This window comes from Thunnus maccoyii, chromosome 20 (genome assembly GCF_910596095.1).
Source record: "Thunnus maccoyii chromosome 20, fThuMac1.1, whole genome shotgun sequence".
Taxonomy (NCBI): Eukaryota; Metazoa; Chordata; class Actinopteri; order Scombriformes; family Scombridae; genus Thunnus; species Thunnus maccoyii.
Genome location: NC_056552.1, coordinates 27,772,119 through 27,796,742, shown reverse-complemented (window position 1 = coordinate 27,796,742; position 24,624 = coordinate 27,772,119). Strand labels below are relative to the sequence as shown.

The 24,624-nt window shown below is 39.5% G+C and overlaps 1 protein-coding gene across 2 annotated transcripts in view; it reads right to left on the bottom strand.

Annotated features, from left to right (window-relative positions):
* The window catches only part of rbfox3a (RNA binding fox-1 homolog 3a), a 143,709-nt gene extending 130,169 nt beyond the window's left edge, over positions 1-13,540 (bottom strand). For both annotated transcript variants that reach the window (XM_042396425.1, XM_042396427.1), the window contains exons 1-2: positions 13,501-13,540; positions 5,465-5,713 (exon numbers count right to left, since the gene is read on the bottom strand). In XM_042396425.1, the coding sequence (XP_042252359.1) occupies positions 5,465-5,680 (216 nt within the window). In that variant the 5' untranslated portion in view covers positions 5,681-5,713; positions 13,501-13,540. The remainder of the gene's footprint in view (positions 1-5,464; positions 5,714-13,500) is intronic.
* Positions 13,541-24,624: the final 11,084 nt, after the last annotated feature.

Below are 24,624 nucleotides of genomic sequence, written 5' to 3'. Positions count from 1 at the left end.
ATTGGTGCCACAGTAATAGTAGTACTGTCATCTCCCTCCTTAATGATATGTATCTTTGGTTTTATTTGAGGTTCATAATAGTACATTGTATTAAGCAGTTGATGGCTCATAAGTTTGTTATTCACATGCACTAAAATTCACCAGAATGCAGGAAATCAAGTCTTTGTAACTAAAATTTTCCTAGTGGAGGACCCCCAGACTCCCTGCTTAAAAAGTGGCCTGATCAGGGCTATATTTCACGCAATATTTCCTGGCCTGAATGATTTTCACAGTCTAGCCCTGCTTAAAAATGCATTCTTTCTAATGCAGGTCTAAGGCAGGGGGAGACTCCACTGGTTGAAATAAGAAGTCTTTTTGTATAGAAGTCAATGAGAAAATTACCCTACTTCTCACTTGATTTATTACCCCAGTAAACACTTTCCTAATGGGTTATAGTCTCAATCATTAGTTTCAAGTCGTCTTCAATAGAGTATGATGTTCATTTTGTAAATTATGGTCCCATTTAGAGTAAAATAGACGATAAAACAGGATTTACCTTAGGGCATGGCTACCTTGTGTTTGACAAGGCACTACCACGGCGACAATGTTGATTATGTAACGTAACCATGGTAAAACCCCAGATTCACATAGTGTAGGTGTAACTGCCGCTATTTCACAGTGTGTTTTCAGTTGAAAGTTAAGTGTAACATTTTGGTTAGGGTTAGGGTTGATGTAATTACTTATATGCTGTGAAAAATGCTCATAAAGTCCACGGTTGATACTCAGATCGTTTAGTGACAAACTGGTGTGGTGTTGCCATACCTAGCCGTCCAAGATGGCGGACCTGTTCGTGCATGCGCAACTCACATCCCAGGTTGATCGTGTAGTGACAATGGTCACTTCTGGCTCTAAAAATCAAGTCCAATCCAAGATAGTGACGGTCAAAATCACTGGCGGCCGGTGACTCAAAAAATTGGGGAGGACTTGCAACAATCGCATCAAACTATATCACTGTCCCCCACCTAATGAAATTGGAGGGGTGGGGGGCAATTTTATCTGCCAATAAAACAATCTGCTTTCAAAAACAAAAATCCCTGAGTGGTGAAAAGGCTGCTTCTTTTAAGACATTTAGCATATACATATTGTTTCTAAACAAAGAAGTGCTCATTTTTGCCATGCAGTGGTTCTCAATGTGTCATTTTACCAACAAAGTGAAATTCAGATTCATAGTATTGTTCTATTGTGACAAGAGATTTATGTTCTCATCAAAAACAGACAACATATCACATGATTTACACGTGTTTCCTATGTATCTTCTTAGTATACAGAAATATATAAAGTACCACAAAGCTTATAATGTGATACAGGTACAGATCAGTGCTGAATACTAGAACGATTGAACACTAAAAACATTCACAGATCTAAAAGTGTAGGTTCACAAAAAGTATTAATGCATGTATCAAAAACATGACTCACACACTCTTATCTATGTGCACAACATACTAAATATAGTCTACAAAGCTGACATGTTAACACTTGTTATTCTAGTTACTTAAAGATTATTACTCAACATACGACTCAGCTTAAAAACGAACTGAGGAAACTGTCACAAGCAAGCAGCCAGACCTCCTGCACACTCATTCACTAATCACACATCAACAGGTGACTGAACAACCACTCAGTTAAAAACTTGATCAATTCCAAATGAATGAGTGAGTCCAGACAGCTCACTGTAACTTCAACAAGCAAACTACCTACAACACATTATATGATCTCTGCTGCATTCTTGTTAAGGAGATAAATTCACACAACAGCCACAGAGACATTTAAACATCAGAGATGACCGTTGAGATAGAGAAGCTGTATCTGACTCACGTTATCTGATGTCTTCTTTCTTTCATGGAGATGAAGTATCCATGTCATAACATCCATTTGTTGCTGTTGGTCATCTTGTTTGTTAGTTAACAGAACTTTGTGGCTGCTGCTTAACCAGTCTGATATCATTAGCAACAATGACCAACAAGCTAACTCTCCTGGTTGTTTCTCCGGTTGCTTCTCTCTCCAGCTGCTCTCCGGTGGCGTCCTGCTGCTGCTGCGTCGCACAGTCCAGATCCATTCTCCTGTTAGTTTAACAACAGTCCTTAACAGTCCTCCATGGATGTATAAAGAGTCCTTCAGGCTGCTACAACAAGCTAACTGTTCCGTCTACTGCTCTTTATCTACTGCTGCTACTCTGCCTGACAATGGAGAGAATAGAAGATGAAATCTGGAAACTGTCATTGGACCAACACGATGTCAATATTGCATTCTGGTTGTTGATTGGTTAGGGAGGACGTCCTCCCTTGGAGCGTCATTTTACATGTCTTGGCCAATCATAGATTAGCATGAAAAAAAATGAAGTACATTAAATCAATGTAGGAGATCCCACCCTGCGGAGGACAGCAGGAGCCCGTCCTCCTCTGTCCCCCACTCCCCCCACTCTCCCCCCACTGCCCCCACATCGCCACTTCACACACACACTGTTCTTTCTCCTCTTGCCCTGCAGGTGTCACTGTTGAAGCATTTTAAACAGAATTTAAATGATGGATTTTTTCCAAAGAAGAGAGAAAAAATATTTTGTAAATAATACTGAGATTTGGTAATGGTTTATTTCAACCAAATATTCTTTTTTATATTTTGATCTCCCTCTTGCCTCTCAAAAAATAGAGGAGGAGCAATCTCCTCTACCTCTATGGACCAGCCTCCACTGATACATATATGCATGAGAGTATGCATGTATGTCAAAGTGCTTAGCACTGGTATATGTACATGCAAGTGAAGTATTCACTTTTGGCCTAGGTGACTTCTCATACTACCATACAGGTAGATTATACACAGCTACAGAACCTTCTCTCACCACTGATTGAACCAAGACACACACACAAGCACAACAAGCACATGTACAATATACATCCATGAAGCCAATAGATGCGCAGGAGTTGTAAATATGTACATATGGAAACATTTACATTCAGTACTGAACAATGTTCAGTACTTTGCAATTACCTGAAAACACTAATGCACTGATTGTAACTGTATAAGGCAAAATTTTTGTAGTTGATTACTTCATGATATATAAGGGATTATAAGGGGGTCATTGACATCCAGGGTGTGAATGACATCACCAGTGACAGCTGTGGCAACTTTATCAGTGAAACAAGAAGACCCTGAACAAGAGACTGAATTAACACTGGAAACACACCACATCAGCTGCTGTCTGTGAACATCAGACTAAAACCAGTCTGTGAACATCAGACTATAACCAGTCACTGCATCAACTTGGAAGGGGTCAAAGGTCATCGACCAGAAGACAGTGGACAAAAGGAGAGTCCATCTTTGAACAGAAACAGAGGTTACACAACCACCACTACACTTTGAACACAGATAGCAGCATCATGTACAGGAATTTTAAAAAATCATCACTGAATGCAATTTTTATGATGTTTTTTTGCCGATTTCGATTTTAACACGATATTTTACAAAATCAAGCAGTGGGATATTTTTCTCTATGAAATGCAGTGAAGCAAAATCTCAAAATGGAAATAAGTAAGGTACAATACCTAAGTACAATAATAATTACACCACTCAAATAACTGGCAGTTTGATGAGTTTCAGTTAACCAGTGTAGTACAGAGGTAATTCTACAATATAAACTGTATGTAATCAATCAAAGTGCATCCTTGCAGAGATGTCAGACACACATAATTAACACATTATCAACCTGTCTGACCCAGTTTAACAGTATATTTGTATGACAATAAATGTAGTAAAAGTGTCTTTTAGGTGACGGTGAAAGTGTGTATGGTGTTTTCCTACTTTATCCTCCAGTAACTATGTCTCTTGACAGTTACAGTTACAGCCAGTGATAAACTCCCCACAATAACTGTGAAACTCTCCCAGTTGTGCTGACTGTACTGTGTCTTCTCCTCTCACTGGACTTCACCACTCTGCCATCACTGTCTGTACACTTCCATACCTTCCCAACATGCTCCAGTCTTACTGGCCCTGACAGCTTTAAGGTTCCTCAACTAGAGACAAGTGGTGGTACAGTTAACTATAGTGTGGACATCCTTAGCACTGCTTGCCTGTGTGTGTGTGTGTGTGTGTGTGTGTGTGTGTGTGTGTGTGGACAGGTCTGTGCTGAAATGTGGCTCATTTGTCAGTGACATACAGCCACCAGTCTATCCCTGTGTGTGTGAAGGTATGCTTCATGCATGCATTTGCACACTTGCTTGATCCTACACTGTAGGCCCAAGAGAAGACTAAAAATCCTTTTAAGTGAAATCTATCTGTTCTCTTCTCATTCTTTATATCTTTGGGATCTCATTTGCTTTCTTGTTTCATGCAATTTCAGATTTGAGAGCTTTTATTGGGAGAAAAGGGTAGGGTACTTTTTACTTTTTAAGTTTCAGGTTTCATGTTGTGTGAAGAGTGGCGTCAAAGAAACTTCAGAAAGACAGTCCTAGTGTCAATGAAAGGTTCCCTGCATGCTTCACAGAGTTCCACCCGCCACTACAAGAGCACTTGGGCTGAGCTTAGTGCAGTGAGTGAACTCTCTGTCTCAACTGTACCTCCCAACCTTACAACCTTCAAAGGAGAATAGCACATGAAGGATTGGTGGCTAAAAATACATAAATTAACTTTAATTAATTTTAGACTTCAACATTTGCATCTCATTGCATTCAAAAGTCCAATTTAGCCCACAGCTCTGATTTTATCTCATGGCCTTTGAGTTGGTCACTGATCTGTAAAAGGCCCAGATTTTGAGGAAATAAATATATATACATATATTCACTGACAATTTTTTTGAATTTGAATTATAGATGGAGAATAGGCATTTTGTATGTTATTCAACTAATCATAATAAAAAGGGCCCAACACACTTCTACAACACACAATTCTGCAGCAGCCAGGAGCCATAGCCATAGCTGAAGTAACCTGTTAAGGGGTTGGTATACTCCCTCAGAACAGCTTGTCGGATGGTCGAATAACTTTTCCAACAGGGGCCAACTAGGAGGGTGGGAGTCAGGAGGCTGTGCAGGGCCATTTCTGTAATTGTCCGACATTCATGCAGTGATTGGTCAGCTGTGCAGAAGTGAGAAAGGAGCAGGGTTTTAACTTCCCTCTCTCCTTTCATTCAAGATACAACTATTTCTGTCACTTTTTATGTGAACAAATGAGTGCAACACTATGAATGTCTTCCAGAAGAGTCTTAAAAATGCATGGTTATCCCCGTATTTAAGTTATATCACGTCTCTCCCCTCTCTATGACAGTCTAGGCTTTTGAGTGAACCTGTTCAGAACAACGATAAACGCATTTGGTTTCCAGATGGGATTGATGGGAAAGTGGGATTTGTTGCAGGGCTTTTGTATTGGGTTGCATTGGATTGTCCAGGTGTTCCTAATACATGTGTAAATCTGTGTAAATATTTAGGTGTAGACTCACCGTTACTGTGCTGGCTGTGAGGGCAGAGGTGTTGCTGTCATTTCCCGACTGTTCACTCTGTGTGTGTGTCTGCGTGTACAGTGTCAGGGCATGCTCGGTCACTGTGTTTGGTCCTGTGTAGTCAGTCGGTGGGTGGGTATGGGTTGTGGCATACTCAGCGGGGATCCCATTCTGTGGTGGAGGGGGGTACTGAGCCGGTGGGAAGGGTTGGGCCATGGCTTCGGGGGGAGCTGGGGCCTCTTGGTTACCCTGCATGTATGATAGAGATCCAAGGACAGGAATAAGGAAGAGGAGAAAAAAAACCAAAAGGTTAGCTTCTGTTTGAATATACACAGTCTTTGCACAGAAATTTTATCAATAAGGATTGATTTCTTATTGAATTTGGCATAGTCTGCTGATTTGCTTGTAATGAGTGGATCTGATTCAAGTGTAGCTCAACAAATCTATCTGAAGTGTCATATTATCTCTGATAATAGACTGATAGACCCTTGCTTAATGTAGATTTTTACATTCTAAGCAAAATTAACACACATCTTTTTACTTTATTGTTGTTAATATGTTTTTTTATGCATCCTGAGACCTTTAGGATGTATCAATCTCAGTGAAGGAAAGGGGATTTGTAGCAGCCTAAGAAAAAGGTCTGTTTAATAGTCTTTACTAAGGGCCTAAAAATGAAAGTGGAATTCCACCAGTTTTACACATCATAGTGTTTTTACAGGTTTTGGGGAGCACTACTGCATACTGCAAGTGAAAATAGCCTTTTGTGGCTCCAGAGGGAGCTGTGCAATTGCCACAAATAATGTTACTCGAGTCAGTGTCAGTTTGGGCCTGAAGAGTATAAATTTTAAAAATCTGGGGTTGTAGACCTCTGTAGCCTACTCCTCATCTCTGCTTGAGGCTATTAACATATACAGCTGAATCTCCAACCACAACTGTCAGTGGCTGAGCTGCATTGTGGGTAATGTAGTTGCCAGGTTTAAGGAAGAAGAATACATAGAATAAAAGAAGACAGTGTCCCTGGTTCTGCTGCATCAGTTTTGAAACTGTCCATTGTGAGTCTGACAGTGTTACAGGTGTGCAAAGCTAAATCTGGGATGTGCTATTTTAAGGAAAAACAAGGAATAAAATAATGTAAAACTACTAATATAAATGAAAATTAACAGCTGGAATTGCAGTTCTGTTGGGTACAGAGGTGGTATGGGGGTCCTCACACCGACTCAACTTTCCAAAGAGGTCTTGGCTACCATGCCTGCTCATAATGAATTTTCCTCACTCCCTGTCAGTGAGGCTACAGACACACTCAAAGGGTGGAACTCAGAGCAGCACAGAGAAAATGGCGTAAATCCAAAGAGCCCACTGACCTCAGTGACCATCAGGGTCTCCTAGCATCACTCTCCTCCAGTTTAAAAACTGCTAAGACCATTTACTATCAGAATAAGATATGTGGCACCACAGACACTCGGAAAATGTTCTCTGCTTTTAACTCACTCCTCAATCTGCCTTCTCCTCCGCCCTCCACTCTGCTAACTGCAGACATGTTCGCCTCATTTTTTACTGATAAGTCAGTAACCAGTTCTCTGAGCTTGACCAACTCAGTGTGCAGCTGCCAGCTAACAGGGCAACACTCTCCTCATTCTCCCCTCTGACCGAGGAGTCAGCACAGGAGTCATAAACTGCTGGTTATGGAATCACTATGTTCAGCTAGAGCTGCTAGTCAGTGCTCAGCTCTATCGCTGCTAGATCTGTCAGGTGCCCTTGACACAGTTAACCACCAAATCTTGGGCTTGGTATCTCAAGATCTGCACTACACTGGTTCATGTCCTACCTCTCAGGGAGATATTTTAGAGTTGGAGGGGAAAAGTGTCCAAACTGCACAGCTTATTCACAGGGGTTCCTCAAGGGTCAAGGCTTGGTCCCCTTCTCTTCTCAATATACACCACCTCACTTGGTGCAATAATCTGCTCCCATGGATTCTCATACCATTGCTATGCTGACGATACCCAGCTCTTCCTGTCATTCCAGAAGACCACACAGTCTAAGTTCGGATTTTGTCATGCCTTGTTGATATATCAGCATGGATAAAAGAACGCCACCTTCAACTTAACCTCTCTAAGACCAAGCTCCTTGTCATCCCAGCCAGTCCCTCTATACAACAAGTTATCAGCATCCAGCTCGAATCAACTCAACTCATGATTGATGACCAACTAACCTTTAAGGTTCACATGGCCTCAATTGCTCGGTCATGTCAGTTTGCCCTGTACAACATCAGGAGGATCAGATCCTACCTGTCTCAGCATGCAGCACATCTCTTGGTACAGGCTCTCATAATATCATGCATTGACTACTGCATCTCCTTGCTGGCAGGCCTCCCCACATGTATGTTCAAACCTCTGCAGATGATCCAGAACGCAACGACACGTCTGGTCTTCAACCAGCCCAAAACAGCATGTCACCTCAGTGTTCATATCCCTCAACTGGCACCCAGTTGGTGCCCACATTGAATTCAAAACCCTCACTTACAAAACAGCAACTAAAACAGCTCCCACCTACCTGAACTCCCTCATTCAGGTCTACGTTTCCACTGAAACTACGTTGCCAATGAAAGGCGCCTGGTGCCACCACCGCAACAGGGCCGTAAGTTGCAAGCCAGACTCTTCTCTTCTTCCTTAGTTCCCTGGTGGTTGAATGAGTTACCAAACTCTGTACAATCCACAGAGTCTCTCTCAATCTTTAAAAAAAGACTAAAGACCCAGCTCTTTCACGAACACCTCTACACTTGATGGACTGAAGGGAAAAAATTTAAAAAAAATATTCTTCTATACATTCTATGCACTCTATGTATTGCATCTGTGCACTGCCTGTTGGCACCTACGTCCTATTGGATTCAAACTTAGCTTAATGGCATTTACTCGTGTTGTTCTCTCCTGACTAGATCCCTGCTTGTGTTATATTAGCTTTCAGATGCACATCACTTTGGATAAAAGTGTCTGCTAAATGAAATTGAAATTTGTAAATGAATTGTAACTCTACATATGATTGGCAGTTAAGTTCAATAGAGATATAATGTGGGGATATATGAGATAGACTGGAAAGTGACATGACAAGAATTAAAGGGAAGGAGGCAGAGAAAGGAGGAAGTGATTCTTCAGTGAGTTAGATTAACACCCATGGTTTGTCATAAAATCCCAACAGTGACAAAACTGGGAGAAAACAAGGGAAATAATCAACCTACCCATCTGTCCCTCAACAAACACCATGAGAGATGATCAAATATCAAAATATTACATGTGCTGTGTGTGTGAGCAAGAGAGTGAGAGTGTATCCTTTATATATGGCGGGGAAAATATTGGTTTCATTTGTAGAACAAAAGTCTGTTTGATCACAACATAAACCATGTCACACACCCTACACACACACTCACACTCACACAGGGAATGACAAACATGTAGACCAAAGGAAAGTGATGCAAACTGCATCCCTTATAAGAGATGAGAGAGATCAATTAACTGATACTCTTTTGATGACATGCTCTGTTTTGAAATACATGTTTCTAATACAAGTTAAAATTTTCCCTCTCCTCTCTACTTTTCTCCATTTATTTCTTACTTTCTTCAGTTGCTGTGATTCCCATTCTCTTCCCTGTTAAGGTGAATATCATGCTCTTTCACCCCTGTCCACAATCTCCTTGTAATTTACATGCCTGTCAGATAATCATTTTCTCCAACTGATCTTGATAAATCCATCTGACATATTAGCACCCCACTTTTGTTCTGCACTGCTTCAAAACTTGATGGAAAGTGGCTTAAAATTTTTAAAAATCAACCATTGCAACTTTTTGAGGAGGGACAAGGCTTTGACCTTAGTTGTTTCCAAATGTTTCTCCAATCAATAGCAGTATTGAAGTTGGCTATTCTTATGTATGGAGATTGATGGTGTTGAGCATAACAAAGCAGTTTGCCGATGGCTCACTGACTGCAGCCACGTCGTTCCTGGCAGAGAGTCATTGTCGACTCCCCAGGCAGAGGAGCGTTATGCTCAATTAAGGGTTTACTTAGGCTCACTTCACATACAGATGAAGAAAAAATAAATCTCCAGCAGCAAAGAAGTCAAGTCATCAATAATGAAATGGGACTCATCTTGTGCTTGTTAGAAAGAAGAAATAGGGAGTGCTGCACTGGGTCGAGACCAATAGTGTTGGTAATGTTGAAGTAAAAAATCAGGTGCTCTTCAGGGATAGGGCAAGTAGTCAAGTAAGAATTAAACAAACAAAAGACAGTGTCTGCCCAGCTTCCCTTTAATGAAAGTCCATGGTACTGGTTGGCAGTCGAAAAAACATCCAAAGCACTCTGATTATAAGTTAAAAATCCTTTATTAACCGTATTACTGGTTAGACTGAAGCTAGACAGGAAGCAGCTCTCTATGAACCTTGTATTAAAAACCTGATGTCAATCACTCTTTGTTGTCCACCTCTGAATGATCATGCATATGAAACAGTTTGATTACTTTCTTTTTGGACTGACAGTTCTATTTCATGACCTGTCAGACTTTGTAACAATGTCACTGTGATCTCAGATCTTAGCAATTACTTTAGTAAATACAGTGTTATCCAAACCAATACCGTTAATGGACAAAACTATGAAAATAAGACCCAAATTGTAATAAACTGGAAAAAAATAAGGAGGGAAAAGACATAAGAAGGAAAGCACTACATAATCCAGTAATGTGTGTGTGTTGATATGTTTATCATATTGCACCACTTATCATTTGATGATTGTTATGTACTATCTATTGGTAAATGGACTGTACTTGTATAGCACCTTTCTAATCTTCCAACCACTCAAAGCACTTTTACACCACGACTGGCAGGTGGTGATGCAGCTCACTTTCCTTGTCTGAAAGATGTGTGTGCAACTCAACATGCTGTGGACATGAAGCGGTTCAAAGATAATTTTGTTCAATCCCAGATAGGCTGTGACTTAAAGTTGAATGGCTTTGTAAATACACTGAGACAAAGTCTTAAGTTCCAATCACTGAGGCATTGTGTTCTTAAAATTGCACCAATTTTTTCCTTAGAATTTTCAACTAAGTGTTTTGTCAAGAGGATTATTTGTGATGTGTACATTTTCAGAATGTGCTTGTTCTATTTTGGACCAAAGTAAAACAAAGAAAACAATCTGAAGTTCTCGTTATTTTTAAGTTATTATGCCATGATTTTACCGGTCCGGCCAACTTATAAATAAATTTTCTTCCATGTGGCCCCTGAGCTACAATGAGTTTGACACCCCTGCACTAAACACTGATATTTGAATTGTAACTTTTTGTTATTTTAATAACACAAAATTTGAGTTTGAATGTTCATTCTTAGCCTTGAAAAATTTCCCATTATCCTTATCAAAACATGCTTAAAGTATATAAGATATTTTAACTATATTATAAAATTTTATATTATAAAAACTCCATCTGCTGATGAAGCAGACTATGTGATACTATTTAAAGCTCTGGAAAAAATGATTTATCTGGATCTTTAATTAATTAATTTCTTAGCATTCACTCATTTACCATGCCTCCCATGAAACTGTTCCATTGTGACAGTTTGCATGTTATACTTATTATCCAGGATACCCAGCCATGCTCTCTTCTGATGTCTTGTTCCAGATTTTTAGCTGTAATCTCTGCTGTCTGAAAATCATCTATTTTGTTTGGCCCTTCTGTCCCATTTCACAACTCACAACTTGACTGGCCTCAGTCTGTCAAGCTGTTGATCTTTAAACTGCAACAGTTTGTGGGTCTGTGAGAAATGGTGTTTGATAAAGCACCCTAAAAGCAGAAATACTAAATAAACGATGATTACATCTTTTCATTGTTTTTTATATACCATCCTTCTCTCACAATTCACGTTGTTTAGCAAGATTGTTTTGAGATTGTCCTCCTCCTGAAACAGACCACAGAAGTTCTAGGTTGACACCACCTCTCCACCTCATTTTATTGGTCTAGCTCAGATTTCTCATATTGTTAATCTCGGAGTCTATGCAGGGTGGAGCTGTGGCCCGGGGCGATTCTTGCTTCACTAAAACAAGGAACCTCATCAATAGGCCTCCCTGCCTTGCAGCATTGGTAAAGACCTGAGCTGATATATAGCCTCACATGGTCAATACACACACTGGAGACAAGCACACAAACACACATATACACTAACACTAACACACACACATACCAACAGTGAAGCATGAACAAAGACAGTGACGTTAAAAAATGGTTGGTTTGTGAAGTGAGAGCTGCAGGGAAAATGTTTCACCTGGAAGTTTCTTTTTAATATGCCTAAATGATGAGCTGATGTGTGATACATCTCCCTACATGCATACACACATCGTACATGCACATACACATGGCCACGCTCACACACTGAGCTGGAGATGGTTTTGCTCAGTTGGGGTTAAGGCAGAAAAGAGGGAGCAGGAATGGAGGCTGAGTGAGAGAGAGTTAGAGAGACAGAGGCAGAGTGAGAGAGAGATAGTGTTAGAGTCAGTGAACTTCCATCATCCATCAAAGTGACTGAGGCGCTGACACACTGAGACATCCCCAGATCCTTGTCGACAAATTGCGCTGGTAAATGATTTCTCCTATCAGCTAAATCATACTATCTATCCCTCTCTCCCTCCATCTATCTCTCTGTATCAACCACCTGTCCATCTCTCTCTCTCTCTTGAGTTTATTTCCCCTCGGTTTAGCGGAGCGCCATGTGTGATGTCTGATGGACTCTGGCTCCATTTATACATGAGGCACATGTGTGATGCTTTCGCTCTCTCTCTTTTACACATATATTCGCACACATGCATGGTTGATGGGATGGCATCATGCCAGTTAACTCAACAGTTCAACTCAGTCAACTCAAGCCACCCTGGAAGAAAACAGAAATCACCAGAAAGACAACAGCATTGGTTGTTTGTTCAAACACTTAAAACGATGTTTACACTATTCTGACAAGAAATTGTGATCTTGTTTAACTGTATTCATTCTGTCTGACATCAATCAATCAATCAAGTTTATGATCAAAACACCCTTCTATCAATTACTATCTACAACAGTGGCGGCCGGTGACTCAAAAAATTGGGGAGGACAGGAGGAAAACCAACATGGCATCTTGCAACAAACCACATGAAACTGTATTATTGTCCCCCACCTGATGAAATCGGAGGGCTTTATGCCAATAAAACAATTTGCTTTCAAAAACAAAAACCCCTGAGTGGTGAAAAGGCTGCTTCTTTAAAGACATTTAGCATATACATATTGTTTCTAAACAAAGAAGTGCTCATTTTAGCCGTGCAGTGGTTCTGAATGTGTCATTTTACCAACAAAGTGAAATTCAGATTTATGGTATTGTTCTATTGTGACAAGAGATTTATGTTCTCATCAAAAACAGACAACATATCACATGATTTACACGTGTTTCCTATGTATCTTCTTAGTATACAGAAATATATAAAGTACCACAAAGCTTATAATGTGATACAGGTTCAGATCAGTGCTGAATACTAGAGACTGAACACTAAAAACATTCACAGATCTAAAAGTGTAGGTTCACATCAGAAAGTATTAATACATGTATCAAATACATGACTCACACACTCTTATCTATGTGCACGACATACTAAATATAGTCTACAAAGCTGACATGTTAACACTTGTTATTCTAGTTACTTAAAGATTATTACTCAACATACGACTCAGCTTAAAAAGAACTGAGGAAACTGTCACAAGCAAGCAGCCAGACCTCCTGCACACTCATTCACTAATCACACAACATCAACAGCTGATTGAACAACCACACAATTAAAAACTGGATCAATTCTAAATGAATGAGTGAGTCCAGACAGCTCACTGTAACTGAAACAAGCAAACTACCCACAACACATTATATGATCTCTGCTGCATTCTTGTTAAGGAGATAAATTCACACAACAGCCACAGAGACATTAAAACATCAGAGATGAAATTAGCAACCAAAGAGAGAGAGAGAGAAGCTGTATCCGACTCACATTATCTTCTTTCTTTCATGGAGATGAAGTATCCATGTCATAACATCCATTTGTTGCTGTTGGTCATCTTGTTTGTTAGTTAACATAACTTTGTTGGTTAACCAGTCTGATATCATTAGCAACAATGACAAACAAGCTAACTCTCCTGGTTGTTTCTCCGGTTGCTTCTCTCTCGAGCTGCTCCGGTTGGTGCTGCTGCGCCACACAGTCCAAATCCATTCTCCCGTTAGCTTAACAGTCCTTAACAGTCCTTCCATGGATGTATGAAGAGTCCTTCAGGCTGCTACAACAAGCTAACTGTTGCATTTGCTAACGCAAGGAGCTATCTACTGTTCGTTATGTACTGCTGCTACTCTGCCTTACAGTGGAGAGAATAGAAGATGAAATCTGGAAACTATCATTGGACCAACGCAATGTCAATATTGCATTCTGGTTGTTGATTGGTTAGGGAGGACGTCCTCCCTTGGAGCGTCATTTTACATGTCTTGGCCAGTCATAGATTAGCATGAAAAAAAATGAAGTACATTAAATTGATGTAAGAGATCCCGCCCTGCGGAGGACAGCAGGAGCCCGTCCTCCTCTCTCCCCCACTCTCCCCCACTCCCCCCCACCACCACTTCACACACACTGTTCTCTCTCCTCCTGCCCTGCAAGTGTCGCTGTTGAAGCATTTTAACCAGAATTTCAATAATGGATTTTTTCCAAAGAAGAGAGAAAAAATATTTCGTAAATAATACTGAGATTTGGTAATGGCCTAAAATCAGCCTCCACTGATCTACAACTATAACTGAATGACACTTATTAACACTTTAATGCATTTAATTTAATGCAATATCGAACAAGAAAATGTTACAGAAAAGGCTTTAAACTCAGGGCTAACATTAGCTGGTTAGCCAGGCAGCACTGTTGATTATTTAGGGTTAGGGTTAGAATAAGTAAAGAACACTCACATGTAGCCACTGTTTTAATGTCACTATTTAGCTCTTAACTCTGTAAAAAAATCTCCTTATATCTCATTTTGTAGGATGCATTTCAGTGGTACAGTTTTGTTTTTGTTTTTCTGACAAAGCACAATCATTGACATTTTTTTGCTACAAATAATAGCAAAGGACAACAAGCTACTGCTAATGTTCAGGGTTATAGTTAGAACCATAGATGCTTAAGTCACTTCAGATAGAGAAGCTCTAAGTAAATTACATATTCATTCAAGTCAAACTGTTTTATGGTGTGAGCTGGAATTGGTTATTCATACACAACGGTAATTTGTGACATTTCTGTCTATCTGCAGTCTTGCAGACCTACAGGACACACCCCTGTTACTATATGACACACCCACTTCACTAAACCTCCATCATATACCTGAAGTAATCATGTTTACAGTCTCTCATTCACTCTGTGATAGAGAGCGACAATTAAAAGGTTTGGACTGGAAATGACTTAACCAGTTAGGTCGCAAAATACAAAGTTGTCCAGCTATTAGAGACCTATTTTCAGATTTATAATATTTACTTTGTGACAGAGAGCAACAATCATAGTAAGAAAGTTTGCAGTTGAAAAGGCTTTGAAATTTCTCTAGTGTTACGGAAAGGGGCCTAGCCTTTGGACATTCTTTACTGAGACGTTGAAAATACAGGCAGCTCAAGCTAACCAATCAAAGTTTTTGCATTTTCTATGTGGTAACTCTGTAGCCTCTGTAGGCCCAACTTGGAAATACCAGTACCAGTCAAAAGTTTGGAAACACCTTCCCATTCACTTGAATGAGAAAGTTTGTCTAAACGTTTGACTGATATTGTACCTCTACAGGCATATATGAAAAACCTATTGGTCAAGTTAGATTAATTGAACATCCACCCAGCCAATCACATCCATTTGACAAACCCACCAGGCCAGGGTAGAGTAAACAGTTGAAGTATAGTAAAGTTATGTGTGTGCATTCAGCAACGGTGCTTCTGTTACTCGCTGCTGGCTGTGATAACAGATTAGAGAATAACAAATCAGAGGTATGAAACAGCTATTTAACTAGTTAGTAATGTAGAATTTTCTTTTGTAACTTTGTCTTGTTTTGTGATGTGTCAGCTCAGCCAATATTACTGTGGTCTAGCTTTAATACACAATACAAACTATGGCTCATTCTAACTTAAATTAAATGCAAAACACACATTACTCCCTAACATAAGGCAGGCGCGTCGTATTGTGTATTAAAGCTAGACCACAGTAATATTACTATTTATTATTGATCTTAAAAAGGGTTCAGATGGTTGTAGCTGTGGCAGTTAGCCTGTGAGAGCCAGTTGCTCACTCCCTGCACTCACTATAGCCTCATATCACCTGCTTATTCTCCTGTTAGCTTTGAGGTGGACTTCGAAGGTGGACTTTGAAGAGGGATGGCTTGTTCCCTGTGGCTACTGGAGATGAACTGACGCCTGCTGATACAAAACCTCCTGGACAACTTTTGGTATTTAATTTCCCAATGAAAGACAATTGAAGGTCCCCTTTGGATTCCTATTAAAAGAGACACTTCTTTTTTTTAATTGAAGACAGTTTAGGTTGTACTAGTAAAGAGTCAGAAATGACTCTCTCTGAAGTATAATAAGGATAGCTAAGCTCCAGTACAGCAATTCATACAAATAACTGGATGAAAGTAGTAAACTGCTACCAGACCCTAAATAAATTCTCCTGAGTCTTTACACTCATATGGTCTCAGTAATTATTTTATGGTAAGCTGAAACAGTGGTTACAACTACAGTAGTAGAAAAAATTGTTTAAATGCATGGCATTCATTTTGATTCGGCATGTTGAGACTGGAACAGGGCTTGAAGGTGGGGGGTTGCCGTGCTCATTTCCCACCTCTAGAACCCCCACACTTTTAAAATTGCTGCTCCACCCCTGTGCAGGCAGATGCAGAAGCATAAATTCAGCTTTAATGTGTTGTGGCCACATTAAATTACATCATTCATTGCAAATACTGGAAAGGACCAAACAGAATATTTTTGTGATTACAGTATGATAGTATATGATTAGTATGTAATTACATTTCTTATATTCTTCAAGTGACAAAGCGAATTATATATTTTCAAACTAGTTTTCTAACATTAATATAATATAACCTAATTCGTACTATCTTTTACTTATTTTACTTATTTTTAACTCATTAGTTGACTCTGATAGTATCTTCCTTGTGTCCATTTGTGTCTTTGTTTCGAGACTGAATATACAGTACATTACTGTTTGTAGTAATGCTAAACTAGTGATACTGGATGTTGTCAAGTGTGTCATGTGACACTTTCATACAATTCATATATTTGTGTACATTTTTGTAAAATTCTAAATAAAATACACAGTTCAAACTACTGATTGTTGAACATAAGGTTTGATTTGCAGAATAAATTAATTCATTAATTACTGTTTAGTGTGTTAAACACAGCCAAGCACAGCAAAAGCATCATCAGGTAGTGTAACTGGTTTTAGTCAATTGGTATAACTCACATTTTTACTTAAAATACTTACTCACTGATTTCCAAAAAAAATGGAATATAACTTCAAACCTCTAATGTTGTGTCCTCTATTTTTTAAGGATTTTCTAAGAATTTCATGTTTTTATGAAGAAACATCTGTGTCTCTAACTGAGAAGTCATAACTGATATTAACAAAATGGTCAAAAAGTTATTAGTGTAGAAAAAAGAAATTCTTGAGGTGATGATTGTTTTGGGCAAAATAATTATTCATATCTGTGCACTCACATGTATAAATGATTGAATTCATTATTTTAGTACAGGTCTTCTTGGTTGTTTTCGAAAGCATTGAAAAAGTACTTGTGGTTGAAGAGGCATCTACATGCTTTGCTTTACTGCACAAAACGGGAGAGGGGCGTTCTTCCGGTGCAAAAGATCTAAGTTTCTGCCAAATTCATGTGGTGAATGGTGGAAAAGGCCAATGGGAAAAAAAGCCAACACATTGATTCTCTTCAGTATGATTAAAGGGAAGGGACAGGACATTTTCCTAATTTTGAAAACAAGTAAACAAAAACTCCAAAAGTCTGCAATAACAGATTAATTTTACAAAATGGTCCATCTAGCACCTTTAATGACAAAATAAATACCATCATACTAGAAGTGTTTGTGTGTGTGTCCATATTCAATATCTAAATTAAGATTCAGATAGGACGAAAGATTTACTCTGGGTGAATTGACCTGTGATGCATTAAACAGAGCAGAGGACTAAAACATCAGCAGGGATGTTATGGAGAAACAGAAGGCTTGTTGGCTAATTTACAGATGACTGTTTGTGTGTCTATGTGTGTCAAGATTAGACAGACAAAAATCAGGTTCATTCTTTGAAGACTCATTAAATAGTTCACACATACACACTTGCATGGTGAGTCTGTGTCTATTATTGATTCCCTTCTCTTCAGCTATTTTCCATAGTAGCCCGGGGCTTTTCTCCAGCCCTACTAACCATTACCCAAGCTCTCTGCTGGGCAGAGACGCTTCAGAACCCCCCTCACTACCATCCTCCCTGCCTTCACCCCTGGAGCTACACCTCCCTGTGTGCCTGTGTGTGTGCATGTGTGTGCAGGGTGTAATATATTGTAATGATCTTAGAGTGAGGGGGGGGTTGGCAGAGATGTGATACCAAAAGCACTGAATCAAAATGAAGCCCAGTATTCACCACAGTAACACACATATAAAACAACAAACACTTAAACCACAGACCAGTGTGCATGTGTGTGCATGTGTGCATGTGTCTGTATGTGTGTGTGTACGATCCAGCTGGTGTGACACTGTCTGGGTCTCTTACGCGCTGATCACCACTGCTTTATTGTTCCTGGACACACACATTTTGATGTTATGGCATATCACTGTCAGAAGGGAAGTATTGTCTACAACCTCAAACAGACAAAAAAAAAAGAGCAATGCGTGCACACACACACACACACACACACACACACACACACACACACACACACACACACACAAAGAAACAGCATCCACCAACACTCAGGGATGCTCTTCAAATCAGCACATTCTCTGTATCAAAGGGACTGAGACACTTTACATGTAAAGTGAATGGTTGTATTTAGATGCCTATTAATGTATTAGAAAGTGAGTGAAAAAGCCAGCCACACACACATATACATGCCAATGGCGGCTGGTCAACAGAGGGCGCTGGGGTGCCGCCCCACCACTCCCCACATGAAGAAAAATCACATGGACCTTTATTGAATAAGACTTTAAAAAATTACTTTGAAATATATATATTTTTAAATGAGCAAGGTAAATATTTTAGTTTGTGAGTAAAATGTATAATCTGCAATAAAAATGTAGATTAAAAATGTTCTACATTGTCTAAAGTTACTGATAGGTGACATATTTCCAGCATGGGGGCAAAAATCTTTGCCCATTGACTCTTATACATGCACAGTTCACTCCTCTTCAATAGAAGAGATAGGAGCTTGTTGGGCACATTTGTCCAGCACCCAAATGGCATTTATCTTCAATGCAGCTGATTTACACATTACCAGTACACACTACTAGCAGAGCGCGAGTGGCATGTCGTGGTACATCCAGGTACATCCCCCCCCCCCCCAAAAAAAAAAAACATCTTGTCACATCCTGTCAACAGCTTTTTTGGCCAGACTGTGTAAACATGCCAGAAACTTAATGATTAATATTGTTGTGCACAGCAGACATCAGACAGAAAAGGAGACAGAGGGGGAGAAAAATGGAGGTAGAGAAAGATTGGAGGGAAGGAGAACTTTCCCCAAAATACTGCAGACATTTTGTCAGTAAACAAAAAGTAATGTTGGTTTAGCTGGATTCCACTTTAATTAGGCTGAACATGTTGTCTCACCTAAATTGCTGAGGCAGAGGGAGCCGAAACAAACACCATTGTTGAAGAACAAAGAATAGAAGAAAAAATTAGCCTTCTTTACTTTAGCATGTCACTTTTTCATCTACTCTGTCATTTCAAACAACTACTACAGCACCTCATATTAATCAATAGATTACTTCATGTGTCTTTTGCAGTCAGAGTGTGATTGATTTTCTATTAATCATGTGATTGAGACTAGACCATGTGTTTGTGGGAAGTCCAAATCTGATGTGTTCTAATGTGACACCTACAACCCATTTCCACCTGCTATTTATCTGATAAGCAACAACTTGGTGTGGTTCACATTGTGATCACATCTAATGTGTAAATGACATCTGTGCAGTGGCCACACTCTTCAGGAAACACATGACTGTACAAATGCTTTTTCCAAGTTTTTACACAATATGCAATTACAATATTTTGGCATGAAATAATGAGTAATATGGATGAATCTCAGTAGCTTCAGTCTAAAAATCACTATCATTGACACTCCCATATCAGTGTAACCCCCCCAAGTTTTTTTTTCAATTTTTACTTCCATCAACTCAGACTGCAGCAGCAAACTGTTGTGTGAGTTCATGAGAGCAGCAGCCACGATCTCTCTTATTGCCCTGCTCTTGTCTTTACATTGCACTGTCTTAAAGTACCATACATTTTCAGTATGACAACCAACAATTCCAAAACAGGGGTAAATGCTCCTGTTTGAATTTTTCTATTGCTTCCTGTTGCTAAAGCCTTATCTGCTCTGCTCTTGAACAATCATTGTTGTTTACAATTTCACAAGTTGCAGAAAGCAGGAGATCTGTGTGACTTCAGGATTTATGCTTCGGTTGGCATGTAAGAAAATAGATTCAGTGTTTAGACTGAAACATTTATAGAAGGATGTATTTTATGAGAAACACGTGCATCAGAGAAAACAGTGACAGTGAGGACTGGCCTTTTAATCTCTTGTGAGAGTCTGGAAAGAGAAATGTCAAATTTAAAGAACAAGAACACTGACAAAAACACAGCTACATCAACATCTGAGAAACTGATGTTGATGGAACCTCACTTTTTAAGCTCCCTCTCTTTACCTGTGTGGCTCCATAACCATTTGTCTCATTCATTTTCTTACTGTGACACTGGCTTTTTGATAATGTTTATTAATTAGTGCTGTCTGCTGTCCTGTCAGCCTGACTATTATTTTATTCAGGCACCATTAGGCCATCCCTTCACAAGCCTTGGTCCTTCCGGCTGTACCAACATCACCATTGATACACACACACACACACACACACACACAAACAAACAGTAATCTCAGGCTAAACATGCCCCAGTGGTCTTATAATCATTTAATAATAACATTACATCCTAAAATATGTTATACTGTTATAATATATTATGCAGCATAAAATAGCCTCCATCTGTTCACAGCATAATACAGTCATGAAATTAAACCCTCCCCTGCTAAAAAGATGCTAATTCTCCATTTGCTTTAATTATGGAGAAATGAGCAAGCTGCCTATGCAAAGAAAGAGAAGAAAGATGGAAAATAAGTGAGAATAGAGCAGTACAGGTCTCTATGGAGGAAACAAACACAATATATATCTTTCTATTGTGACTTACTAAACACACACTGCGTTTACTCTGCATCATCATCATTATCATCATCAGCAGCAGCGTGAGGGAGGCTGTGGATCCCCAAACTCACTGACTTTACACTGAGAAGAGTCTCCTACTATGAATATCAGTGTGTGTGACAGTGACCCAGTCCCTATGAGTTATGCACGACTGTGTGAGACATGCTCACACACAAACACACACAACTCTGACAGAGAGGCAACGGAATCTAATTTAACACTCGGCTGAGCAGAGATTGGCCGACACTCCCAGTCCCTCACCGGCCAAGCGGGGACACTCCACGACCCAACTCAGTGTGTGTGTGTGTGTGTGTGTATGTGTGTGTGTGTGTGTGTGTGTGTGTGTGTGTGTGTGTGTATGATGATAGCTATAGAACAAGAAAGCCAGCAAGAGAGAGAACGAGAGAATGAGTGAGTGCGAGAGAATCGTGTTCATGAAGAATTAGTGTGGTGAGGCTGGTGGAGAGGAGAGACTGTTTAGAATTCAGAGTGTGTTGCAGGTCTGCTGGCTGCCAGTTCCCTCTAGGCATGCTACATGATATTCACTAACCCCTGTAACAATGGCAAACATATGTAAATCTGCCTGTGTGCCTGATTCAATCAGATCCCGGCACAAAGCCACTGACACCACTGGTGCCACCCTGTGGAAGAAGACATGTCCAGGGCAGACACACATTCATAAAAATGGAGGAAAGCTCTGCAAGTATTTGAGTTTGTGTGTGTGTGTGTGTGTGTGTGTGTGTGTGTGAGTGTATGTGGATCCATCTTTATTAACACATATTTCATAGATGGCTGCTTGCTTAGGCAGTACAGACAAATGCTAATGCTAGACAAAAGGTACCAGGAGAGTGAAGGGATGCACAACATCTGGGAGAGAAAGATAAAAGTTTAAAGTGTTCCACACTTTAAAAAAAGATTTTGCCTGTTTTAGCCTATACATAATAAGGTATACGTAACACTGCAGTACTAGAAACTAGTGCGTTACACCAATTTCAGGCATCCATTGGATTTGATTCATGTCTGTACAATATGAAAATCAATTTTCACACTCTTGAAAACTTACTAATTATTTCATCATAATGAACAAACAAATCACATTATTGTTGTGAGGTAATACAATGCAGATTTCTCAAATCAAACTGTATGTAATCTGCATTACCAGCCAACAATAATGTAACTTCGACCAAAATGAATGCTGACTTGATGTTCATTGTGACGGATTACACAACTTGAGCAAGTTTCAAGAGTCTAATAGTTGATTTCCATACTGTAAAAAAATAACTGGAAACTAATTCAAAATTCAAAGTGCTATCTGAAACAATTAGAAAAATGCATCCAAAAATCTACAGCTGTAGAATATACAGTGGAAACTGATCAGCCATATGGTCAAGAATGCATGAATTAAAGGCTTGTGTTATTCTGTACTTATTGTCAACAAATCCCAAAGAGACCAACATTACCTTAGTCACACAGGTCACAAAAATATAGTTTTAGCAAATGTTACTCAAACAGGAGGAAACAGTGCATTTTTGGGGACTATTTTTTAGTGGTGGTTGAATCCAGATTTGGTGTTTTGGTAAGTATTTCTGGCAGCAGGATGGTGTTGAGTCAAAATAAACTACAGTGTGTGTTCATTGTAACGAATGAACATATCACTCAGTGCAACAGTTTGGTTCACTGTTGGGTTTGTAATAGTTTCTGGCCGAGGTATAAGATATATCAGGCTTTTTTTACGCATACAATACTTGTTAGTAGAATCAGTTTGTTGTTGTTCTGGGTGTTTTCGTTGATTTATTGACAAAATTGGCAAAATGATTCACATGTGTTGAACACACACACACACACACACACACACACACACACACACACAATATGTAGGTCTCTGATCTCATTATAAGGAAGCAGTGAGAATCAGCAGGATCTTAAGTGTATCATGATCAGAGATAATGGCAGCTGAATAACTACAAGCTACACAGCTACTACACAGCAATCTAAAGGTTCCCCTTTGGGACTCAACCAGATATCATCAGATCTTATGAGCCACCACTCTCATCTCTGTAATGACTGGCTTCATTCTGTTTGAATATACGGTATGTGCACATGCTCAGGTAAATTAAAATGCAAACGTATTTGTTTGCCTTTGGATTTTACTTTTTTTTCTCTGTCTCTATCAGTCTCTGTGTTCTTTAATAAGTGGAAAAGCCTCAGGGGTATTAAACCATAGGATTGTTCTCCAGATAGCATCAGCTGACCTGCCACACACACACACACACACACACACACACACACACACATATATACATACTGTATTGACTATCAGCAATGGCCACTGAATGCCATTAGGCTAAATGATCCTAACCTGGCTATAGAGATAGACTGTGGTCTGCTCAATCAAATGAGAATGCCTTGGACAGGGAGCTCTATCGATAGTGGACAATTGTAGGAGCGCTGATACAGTTGAAAAAGAGAGCAAGGGGAGAAATCGAGCCCTCTGAATCCAAACCATTCAATTGAAGGTGGATAAGGAGGAGAGGCAGCTAATAAGTGTTTTCATTTGCTATGTAGGAATGAGTGAGATAAGCTTGACTATTGAGACTTCTCACCAAGATATTAGGAATGTTCCCGAATATAAATATAATCTTAGGCAAAGTTAAAATAATTGTCTATACTGTTCTGTCTGATTTTGCTCCGCAATGTGTGTATTGGTAAACCAGTTAAGAATGTTCAGTGTTTCTTTACTAGATAGATTAACTGTTGGGAGATTGTAAGTCAACTTTTCTTCAATTTAAAAAATTACAACTTGGTTCTTTGACAAAATAGCCTTAATTCAAGGCCCACTCACTAGTTTTTTCCAGGGCGTTCATCTGTATGGCACTGTCTTAATAGACTGAGCCTTGAGATGACTTTAAATGACCTGAGATGACTTCTGTTGTGATTTGGCGCTATATAAATAAAATTGAATTGAACTAAATTGAGTTTGCTCTGTTGTCTTGGAGATGGTTTAGCTGTCATCAGTATGAAATCGAAGCATACCCTGCCATACCATGCCTTCTCTTCCAAATGAGTTTGACTAACCTGGAGGTTTGTTTTCTGATTGTCTGACTGCTTGTGTTTCTTGACCTGTCAGGCTCACATTTCCAAATCTTCACATTTCTAATTCATCTTTATTATTTGTAACTGAATATTACTGAAATGAAAATTGTATTTTGGAGCTCCTGGTTCAGAGATATTTCAATAGAAAGTTGTACAGTTATCAAAGCTTCTGGCCTACGTCTCCTTAGTAGCCCTACCCTTTAATGGAGAGAGAAGCCCTGCTAAATGTTTGATGCTTTAAGACTATTTCATTGTAAAAGGAACCAGAGCAGAGCGATAACAACACTACATTATTCATAAGAGCCCTGTATCACTGCACTCTTTCTGTCTAAGGCAGAGAGATGGCAAGACAGAGGAAGAGACATGAGAGAGATAGGACAGAGGAAGACTGATGGTCAGTCAGAGAGACTGGGAGAGACTGGGAGAGAAAGACAAAGAGCATGGGAGGGCAGTGGGACTGACAGGGACAACATTACACTTCTACTTACAAATGAACAACCGGTGTAGGAATCAAAATGCATCAATATCAAAGACACCAAAC